The 9,664-nt window shown below is 29.6% G+C and overlaps 4 protein-coding genes across 5 annotated transcripts; 1 reads left to right on the forward strand and 3 right to left on the reverse strand.

The window, feature by feature from the left end:
- Positions 1-268: 268 nt before the first annotated feature.
- Positions 269-2,490, reverse strand: Rpn6 (regulatory particle non-ATPase 6). The gene is made up of 4 exons (XM_003695098.4): positions 1,924-2,490; positions 1,462-1,856; positions 1,064-1,388; positions 269-990 (listed from the first exon to the last, which is right to left on the reverse strand). The coding sequence occupies exons 1-4, from the start codon at positions 2,242-2,244 to the stop codon at positions 760-762; spliced, it is 1,272 nt and encodes a 423-aa protein (XP_003695146.1). The 5' UTR covers positions 2,245-2,490; the 3' UTR covers positions 269-759.
- On the forward strand, positions 2,473-5,004 carry LOC105735904 (transmembrane protein 17B). 2 transcript variants are annotated; one of them, XM_012488484.3, is made up of 4 exons: positions 2,473-3,034; positions 3,181-3,284; positions 3,366-3,479; positions 3,545-4,455. In XM_012488484.3, the coding sequence occupies exons 1-4, from the start codon at positions 2,971-2,973 to the stop codon at positions 3,782-3,784; spliced, it is 522 nt and encodes a 173-aa protein (XP_012343938.1). In that variant the 5' UTR covers positions 2,473-2,970; the 3' UTR covers positions 3,785-4,455. The 2 variants fall into 2 exon arrangements, with proteins under 2 accessions (XP_012343938.1, XP_086768350.1); XM_086912224.1 differs by lacking the exon at positions 3,545-4,455 and adding an exon at positions 4,857-5,004 and having other exon boundaries at positions 2,649-3,034.
- On the reverse strand, positions 3,316-5,390 carry LOC100866740 (pleckstrin homology domain-containing family A member 8). Its single transcript, XM_086912215.1, has 6 exons — positions 4,900-5,390; positions 4,758-4,813; positions 4,552-4,673; positions 4,253-4,403; positions 3,882-4,100; positions 3,316-3,792 (listed from the first exon to the last, which is right to left on the reverse strand). The coding sequence occupies exons 1-5, from the start codon at positions 5,039-5,041 to the stop codon at positions 3,930-3,932; spliced, it is 642 nt and encodes a 213-aa protein (XP_086768341.1). The 5' UTR covers positions 5,042-5,390; the 3' UTR covers positions 3,316-3,792; positions 3,882-3,929.
- A 328-nt stretch (positions 5,391-5,718) lies between these two features.
- On the reverse strand, positions 5,719-9,441 carry LOC100872102 (uncharacterized). Its single transcript, XM_003695101.4, has 3 exons — positions 9,305-9,441; positions 6,844-8,375; positions 5,719-6,643 (listed from the first exon to the last, which is right to left on the reverse strand). Exons 1-3 carry the CDS (start codon positions 9,305-9,307, stop codon positions 6,430-6,432), a joined length of 1,749 nt encoding a protein of 582 aa, XP_003695149.4. The 5' UTR covers positions 9,308-9,441; the 3' UTR covers positions 5,719-6,429.
- Between the last annotated feature and the right edge of the window lie 223 nt (positions 9,442-9,664).

The raw sequence follows: 9,664 nt of genomic DNA on the forward strand, positions 1-9,664 counted from the left end.
ATAATAGAATGACAATATTTTCATTCTTTTACTTTCTTATAAATTCTTTTTAATTCTAATTAAATTGTTTTTATTATAATCTAGATGAATATACAATTAAAAGAATATGATTCTTTAATATCTTTAATTGATAGGCATAGAATATTTGTTCAAAATAATAAGGTTTCAATTTTAGTTATATCAAAAATAAAATCAATAATCAAATATAATATATAATAATATGAAATATAGAAATAAAAAATAGAAGGGGAAAAAGGATAATACGTAATTGAATACGTAATTTCATAGATATATTTTAAAAAATGTAATTCTTTTAAATCAAACAACATACAATTTTATGAATGAATATATTTTTTGATATTTCGGATAAAATTAAGTAAATTGATAAAAAAATGGATTATTCATTGTGTTCATATTTTGCACATCAAAAATCATTCTTTTAAATTAATAAAAGAAATCTGATATACATGATTATTCACCACGATTTGTGTATCTATGGTGTAATTATTGTTAATGTATTTTTACGCATACGCGTAAGAAATGATATTTTCATTTGAACTATTAGTTCAAAATTTTACATTTTTGACTTAATAAGAATCAGTACCAAGTGTAATGCTAAGATAGGGGCAAAATTTATATTACACAATAAACGGACATATTGGAAAACAAAAATTAATTTGATTTTCAATGACACGAAATGATAGTTGATGATAATAATTACAACTGCTGTTGCTGTTTAGAAACATATATTAAATAAGGCTAAGTAAGTTTCTTTGCTTTTTGATAAAGTGTATCAACGACTTTCCCCATGCTATGTATAGTATCTAATGCAATCTCGTAAGTTTTATCGCGAGGAGTGTCTTCAAAAACAATTAAAACACCTTCACCCTGATCAAGAACACCCCTTAATTTTTTATCCAATATCATTTGTGAAAGCTTCTTCTCCACTTGTGTAAGTGGCAGTGATATACAGGTCGCAATATGACTGACCTACACGAAAAAATAGAATAAAAAACGAATTTTAAATAATCAATCTATAACATTATAAAGCAAATTATTATACCTGTACACGTGAATAAGGTTCAACCAAACGGCATAAATTTTGTTCAAGCATTGCATCGTAAAGGGAACCGAGGTGAGCACGTACAATTACATCATCTTCTAGTTCTTCGCGATATTTTTTCACAGCAGTTTGAAAATCTGCCAATGATCGTCGGTGGCTAGCTTCGGCAACTGCTCGCATTGCATCTAAATCCTTTCCTGCATACTTAACAGCTAATTTTCCTGACATAATTGATTGAACATCTTCAGGTGTACGTAACATAATTTTTGAAAGTAGCATGTATTTTAAAGCTGTTAAAGCTTTTGGACTTTCTACACTGTCATATCTGAAAAAAATAGTAATTACAATGAAAACAAAAAGCTTCCAAATACAATATATTATTGAAAAAAATAATTTACCCTTCAAATGCTTCATAAAAGTAAGAATATGCAGTTTTAAAATCTCGTTCATCGGCAGCATGTAAAATTCCTGACTGTAAATCTAAAGCAGCTTGCATTTTAGGTGGACAATAAATTGCATTAGCAGTTGTTCTAGCACTGGTAAGAGCTGCTCTTGCTTTTGCTAAATTACTTAATGCATGATAGGTTTTACTTTCTAATAACTGTACTTCAACCAAGAGTTGTTTATCATCCAATTTTTTAAGTTCTTTAAGTAAAGCTGATCCCAATTGTAATGCTTCACTGTACATACCAGTATCAAAATATAATGCTATTAAACGTGCTTCTAATGATTGCCTTAAAAATGTCCTACGTTCTTCTTTTGCCCATTCTATACATTCTTTGCATAGTTGAACCTGTTAATAAAAGAAAAATTGATGCTGAACTAAATATGAAAATTATAAAAAATATATATGAAAATACCTCGATGCCAATACCAGCTTCTAAATCCAAAAAAAAGTCTACTAAGGATCGTACAAGTTTAGCAGCTTTTGCTTTGCTAATCAAGCTAAGAAATGGTCTGGTAGCCTTAATTAATTCCGCCAGTTCTTTTGCCTTGCCTTCTTTCTTGTAAAGTTCACCGAGATGTAAAATACCTTGTTCTTTCACGCGAATGTTATCCTCGTCATCTTCCGTAACACCAATACTTGGATCGGAGACAATTTCATTTAAAAGTGAAATACCTTCACTACGATTCGTCATTGAAACTGCTTGTGCACGTTCGAATAACATTGCACCGGCCATTTCAAAAATTTTCACTGCTTTATGAAGATGAAAACGAAATAGGATAACCTCCTTTCAAAAATGATTAATGTTATTTTTTGAATAAACGATCAAATTTGTTAAATAATTTTTATGTTCTACAAACAGTTTTATCTAATGTTCTTTAATATTTTGAATGTTGCATGCGCTTTTATGCACAGCTACACAAATTTTATAAACGTCTACCGTTTGTCACTTTATTCGCAATCCGCTCCAGTCTCAGAACTACAAAACACATGTCACGCTACTACGTGAAACAAATTAAATGTGTATTAAACGTGAAAAATTTTAAGATTGATATGAATTTTTTTCCTCTAAATTGTTTTTATTATTAATTTTTAATAAATTTGATTATATTATTATATTTTTTTTTGCATTTAAAATTTATATATTTTTGCATTTTTCTAAACAATTTTATCATAATAATAAGCAAATAAGAGATAGAAATTATAAGTAAAGGAAAAGAAAAAGATATAAGTAATAGGATAATATTATACTAAGAAAATTCCAGATCGACATTGTATATATACAGATATATTCTGTTAAATAAAATATAGTGGTATATGTATGTACATACAAAAACTGAATAAATGTAAATTTAAAGTAGTATAAACATATAAAACGATTATAAATATTTTTTTATATATGATATTTTTATTATGATTATTTTTAAATTGTTATAACTATGTTAAAAAATTAGTTTTAAAAATGGTGAAATTTACCGAAACAAATATTATTAATGAAACATCTTCTAACCTAAACTATTATGATTGTAAGTTGAAATTTATATGAATACAACATTTTCTTCTTTAAAAAAGAATTTATTAAAAAATATATATATATATATATATATATATATATATATATATATATATATATATATATATATATATATATATATATATGAATATGTTCCAGATAATAAAACAAGATCTAACCTACCGTTTCAAATAGCTTTATATTTGAATTTATGGCTTTTTCCAATTTGGCTGATAATTAGTATAATAAACTTGGATGCAAAAGTAAATATTATTTTTTAGTGAAATTACAGAATTATTATTTAATAAAGTTATGTTTATTAATTTTCTTTATTATTCTTATAGTACAATAATTTAACAAATATTTATAAATTGATAGCTGTAACAATATTTTTGATACTTTCAATTTTTGAAAGTTTAAAATTATATTTGGGATATGCAGGAAATCTTATTGGAAAGGTAATTCTAATTTATTTATCATAGAATTTGATTTCTAGTATTTTATAATATAAAAAAATTATTAGATTCCAGAATTAACTAGTTGCTGGTTAATTTCAATATTGATACAACTTCCCCTAGAGATGTATCTTCTATTTGATTATTGGATTTTATTTCATTATAGTGAAATATTTGTCAATTTTCTTATGATTTGCCTTCTTTTTATTGAAATTATTACAGGTATGATTGCCTTGAAAAATTTGGCAAATCATCGTGCTAAAGTATTTTATTTAATGCATTTATATAGTACAAATGATGGACGGTAATTTGTCTTCTAAAATAAATATATATAGAACATAATTTTTATATTAAAATATAAATATCTGATTTTTTGTTTGGTAAAAATTTCTAATCAATCAATACCTAATATATATAGGTAGCCTATTTAATTAATAATGTCTTATATCATGATTATGTATCAAGATTGTGAGTTTTATAAAACAACTGTATTACTGATACATTTTTTCGTAAACGCATTAAATATGTTTCTATATTGTTGATAATAATATCATTTTCAATATTTTGTTTATTGGTAAGTGCTTGTAAAAGTTGCAAACGTGTAGGAACCATTCGTGAGAGTAGCTGTTAACAAAAAATTAAAAATTAATATGACATTAACATGATTATAGAAAAAGTGATAAAAAAGATAATTGAATAATAATTTATAATTTATTATTGTTCAAAAAATTATCAATAATAAGAATATGTTAAGTATGTTTTGAATGAATGCTTACATCAAAAAGTTGTTGTGCCATCCAACCATGATATGGTTCTAAAGCTTCTTTATAAGATTTTTTTAAAAATGCAACTAGATCTTCTGTTGGTGTAGTTGTTTTAGCATCTTCTACAATTTTCTCGAAAAAAAGTAAAATCATATGTAATGCTCTGTAATTGTTAAATTGAAGTTCAATCAATAAACATAATAAATAAAAAAAAATGTACAAATTGAATTAAATTGAATAAAATAGGTAATTATATATGTATATAAATTATATAGGAAATTATACAAAATTATACGATAGTTTGCACGAACCTTGTTAACCACAGTAAAGCATCCGTTGCGATTAAATTAGTCTCAGTAGCTTTTTCAATTAAAATCATGTCTTGTAGAATTACATTTCTTTCTTTATTCGTTGCATACCTCGTTTCGAGTTTCTAAAATTATACTTGAATACTATGAATGAATTGTATATTATAATACGATTAGGTTTTATTATATATATAGATATATATACTTACATCAATGTTACCATTAATATCATATTTAACTGGTGCGAATACTTTGCCAAGTTTTTCTGAAATATTTGATCAATTTTATATTTTTGTTCTTTTATGTAGGTTATGTACCATTGATTATAAATGTATGTAAACACATACATACCAACAATTCGCACAATGCCTCGTGCTGCATTCAAAAATTCAACCGTTCTTATTTTATCGTCTTCTATGATTTCTGGAAATAAAATTTCGATTTCATTAACAAGCACATCGTTGTCATCATTAGCGCTCGAAAAATGTGACATAATTTTACAATGATGATGAACGTAATTTCACATATAATTAAAAAACAATATATATATATATACATATATATATATATAGATATTTTTGTTTTGAAACGTTTTAATAGTGTTCTTTTATGCTTTATCGTTTATTTACTACGTTTTATCAATCGATAGTTTGCAGCAATATTTTTGGTAAGTACATATGTTACTTTTTATGAATACGATATATGATACTATACGTGGAAATACGATTTTGATATATCAATTACTAAAATTTCGAAGAGCAATCAACAGCTTTTAAATGTTCCGTGAAATAGATAGTAGATAATATAGTATCATATAATCTCTTGATAAAATTATAAATAATAAAATAATTTTTTTTTATATTTTTTTTATATTAGATAATTAAATTAAATAAATAAATATATTATCATTGAATTTTTATAATTTATCAATTTTTTTTAAATTTCAATATATTATTATTATTAATATTTATATTAATTGTTATTATTACAGTTGTATTTTATTTATTGTTATTTATTATTTATTATTATTTATTTTATTATTTGTTTTATTTAATGATGATAACAAATTTTTAATTCACTAATTAAAATTTTAATATTATAAAACTAAATTTATATTTATGAATGTTGTATGTATATATATACAACAGTTTAATAATAATGTTATATCACTTTCTTAAATCATTAATAACAAATAAAAATTTTTTTATTTTAGCGTTCTTTTCTTTTATATAATTGTACATGTATTTACATATACATTCATCACATACATGCATATAATTATTAGCGCGCAATATATTTTTTATTAACTATAATAGTATAATAATTATTATGTCACAAATTCATATTTAGAATAATACATATATACAATAGGTACTACAGAAATTATTATAAACCAAGCAGCAATGTATGAAATTTTTATTTTTTTCTTCTCTCATTTAAATACAAGCATATACATCTCTCTTTCTTTCTCTCTCACACACATACTTACATTCATTTACTTACTCTTATCATTTTACTATTAGAGATTTGTTATAGAGTATAAGATTTTTTAGTTTTGATTAAAATAGCTTTACTATTGCAGTGATCATAAAAATTATTCATAATGGAAAAAATATGTCTTGTAACATATAGCATTTTAGATAAGCTTATCTTAGACAAACATCGATAATAATTAAAAAGCAAATATATATCGAGATTGAATTTTTCAAATTATTTTTAGCGACCAAGCATTATCGTTAATTATATTAATATCGTGCTTATTGATTCTAAGAAAATTAAAAAAGAAGATGTAACTTATTGGCATTAATTCGAATTTGGTTGTATTGTCGCTATTAAAATATAAAATTTGTAGTAAAGCGTATCAATATAATGCTGCAAACTTCAAAATGCAGTTGGAAGAGGATATTTAAGAATATTGCCAGTCGAATCTTCAGCAACGAGAGTCAGTGCGGCAATAATATGTGGTGGAGCTAGTGGAACTAACGCCTCCAAAGGTGGCCGAGAGCCTGGAAATTGTCGAGAACCAACCACCATTCCACCAGATGTTTCTCTAAGTTCTATTACTCGTACTCCGAAACGCGATCTTATGACATTCCTGTGATCAAAGACAAAAATACATATGATTATCATATTTGGAAGAGAAGCAATAGGAAAAAGTAAAGAAAAGAATGTATGAAAGGAGGTGGAACAAAAAAAGAAAGATGGAAGAATATGTGTATGGGTCAGGTGGGTGTTGAGTGTTGAGTTCAGTTTGTGTTAGTGGATCAGGATTGAGGGAGAGGTACTTGATTATACCTTTTCCCATCATATTCGATGTCGTGGAAAGGTCGAGTAAAAACGTTGTCCATCTCGCTGTTGAACCATCGATGATAGGCGAGAAATGCTGCGCAAGACGGCGACCAAAATGTTCGATCAGTTTGTGAATTAGGAGTTTGTTCCAATGCAGGTTGAGTTTGTAAGAGACTCTTGGAAAAGGATCTGTTGAGTTCTGGACTAGCGGGTGCGGATAGCCTGCCGAGTAATCGTGAAGGATTTTGAGAAGACGAAGGGCGGGACGATTCGGAAAGCAGACGATTTCTTCGAGGGCTTGCTAATAAAGCATACGGTTCTTGTATCGTGACCGTAACGCTGAGTGGCCTACTTAATGCGATCGTTGTATGCTGAGGATCTCTTCGTAGTACAGGGTTGCGATTGAAATCGATTCCAGCTGCTCCGACAAATACACGATCAACGTAATCGAATCCGCGGCCCATTATGCCTTCGCGGGTATGGCCAAGATCGAAAGTGTGCCCTAATTCATGGAGAACTGCGCCAAGAGTTGTGGCGAAACAGCCACCGTGTGTGCCGCGATAATTACTATCATCCATTAATTGTTCTGTATCGATGATTGTGGCGTCAAGAAATCTAGATAATATTTGAGCCATGCAGGTGGGCCATGTATGAAGACAAGCTGAACCAAATAACGCTAATCCACCGCCACCGAGCGCGGCGTGTCCTTGAGTCCTCGCAAGAGTGTCTTCGTGAGTGCGTGGATTTGGTGCCCCTCGATATCTGGTACACGAAAGAAATGCAAGATACTTGCGATCTTTTGATGCCAAAGGACCGGTCATTAATTCACGCGCGATTAATTCCCAAAGTTCCCGTTGATTCATCGCACGTGCTCGATCGACATCAAGCATGCTATGCATAACCAAACACTCTGCACCATCCAAGTCTCGTTCCAGTTGAAACGTTTTCCTTCCATAACCTGCCTCCCTTAACTTTTCGGCGGTGAGAGTTTGTAAAAGTCGGGCACCAAGACCTATTCTTGTCGCAGCGCTTTCCGGCGACCGATCTTCTCCTCGTGGACCTTGGAAATATCCATCGTGCCCAGAGCAAATCACATAGACGGGAGTTACGCGTAGTCTTGTCGTTCTTGGTTCGTGAATTAAAACAAGTCCTTTTCTTTGACCTGCTGCTTCGAATTCCAACTTATTTGGACCTCGTGTTAATTCTACTATCGCACGAAATTCACCGGAAACGATTGGCCATTCGGAACTTTGATTTTCTTGATTTCGTACAATGATGAAATTACACGCTATTGGTGCACGACCTCGTATTAGAGCTAAACTGTAACATAAGCTCTCTCCATCCACTAAATTTGTCACACATATTTCCTCTGGATTCCCATTTGCTGTAGATTTATATTGCTGAGTCTCCCCTTCTAATGGAAATTCTCTATTACCTTCGTAATAACATTTTCGCTGACATCGTTGTTGTTCTTGTTGTCGTTCTTGTTGTTGTTGTTGCTCACGAAGAAGATTTGCCAAATTTGTGTCTGCAAGTACCTGTGGGGGTTGTGTGTTTTTACGTATAATTTTAGGATGCATTGTAAAATGATAATAAAGACTAGAGAGAGACTAGAATGATACAACAACAACGACGACGACGGCGACGGCGACGATGATAACGATGACGACGACAACAACGGCGACGATGACGACAACGATGACGATAATAACAATAACGATAACGACGATGATAACGAAGACGACAGCAAAAATAAGAATAAAGATAGTAATTGATGATGATAGCGACGGTAAGGATGAGGATATTGTTCCGTTTAAAAAAGATCGTATGTAAAATTAGAAAAGCAAAGATATAATTTTATTTTATCTTTATTTTTTACAACTTTAATCATTTGATGAATGAATAATAGCAGTTTTACAAAAAAGTGACCACACCGACGTAAAATGACAATTCCAAGAGAAGTGCTGCGATCTCGTGGTGAATTATAAAAGCTTTATATGGAGTAGAATCTTTCAAGTTTTTCCCACCTCAATTTTCGCTCTTCAGATCGTACCGACATGTATCAAGTAAAGTAATGTCGAAAGAAATAAGACAAATCGATTCATTGATTTTCGTTGAATAGTAATGAAAAGTTTTGTTCAAATTACATAAGAGACTGGATTTTATTAAGAAAACGTTCTTTTCGAAGAAGGTATAAATATGAGTAATCACCGGTAAGATCATGATAAATAACGAAATAATATGTCCATTGAACTTCCACCAGAAAGGAATTTGGTAATTAACATTGGGTAACTTGATACAGAAGAAGGATAAAGAGTTTCGAATTGAAATAACAAAATATGTCGATAAAGAATTATTCGAATTCACGTTTAATTGTCAAGGATACACGTGTATTTAACAAGTTGAATCCGAATGTTTGAAGCTATAACAAGATTTACGGCTTTTCAACTTAAAATATTTCACTTACCATTGTATAAGAAGTGTGTCGAAATAGCAGGCAGTACACGTTAAAAAGGAAAGGAAGGGAAGTACGTGCTGAACGATCAGCTTCAGCCGGCTCCGTACATACGAGAGATAGACTGTGGCGCCGAGACAATGACGAACGGCGGGTTGCGGTACTATGGCGCAGCGGCGCATGCAGTCGCGCACCCGCATTCGCGTTTCTCTTCGTTCTTTGTTTCTCTTTCTTACTTTCTTCCTTTTTTCACATATTACATTAACATCCCCTTCGTCGTATTTATTAAGAGATCTCGCTCCTTTCTTATAAAAACATCGTTCAATTTGCTGTATCTTTCGCGTTGTCATTTCTGTGTAACAATATATACTA

The sequence above is a fragment of the Apis florea genome, unplaced genomic scaffold (assembly GCF_048593485.1).
Source record: "Apis florea isolate Af1SG1 unplaced genomic scaffold, ASM4859348v1 contig_1794_pilon, whole genome shotgun sequence".
Taxonomy (NCBI): Eukaryota; Metazoa; Arthropoda; class Insecta; order Hymenoptera; family Apidae; genus Apis; species Apis florea.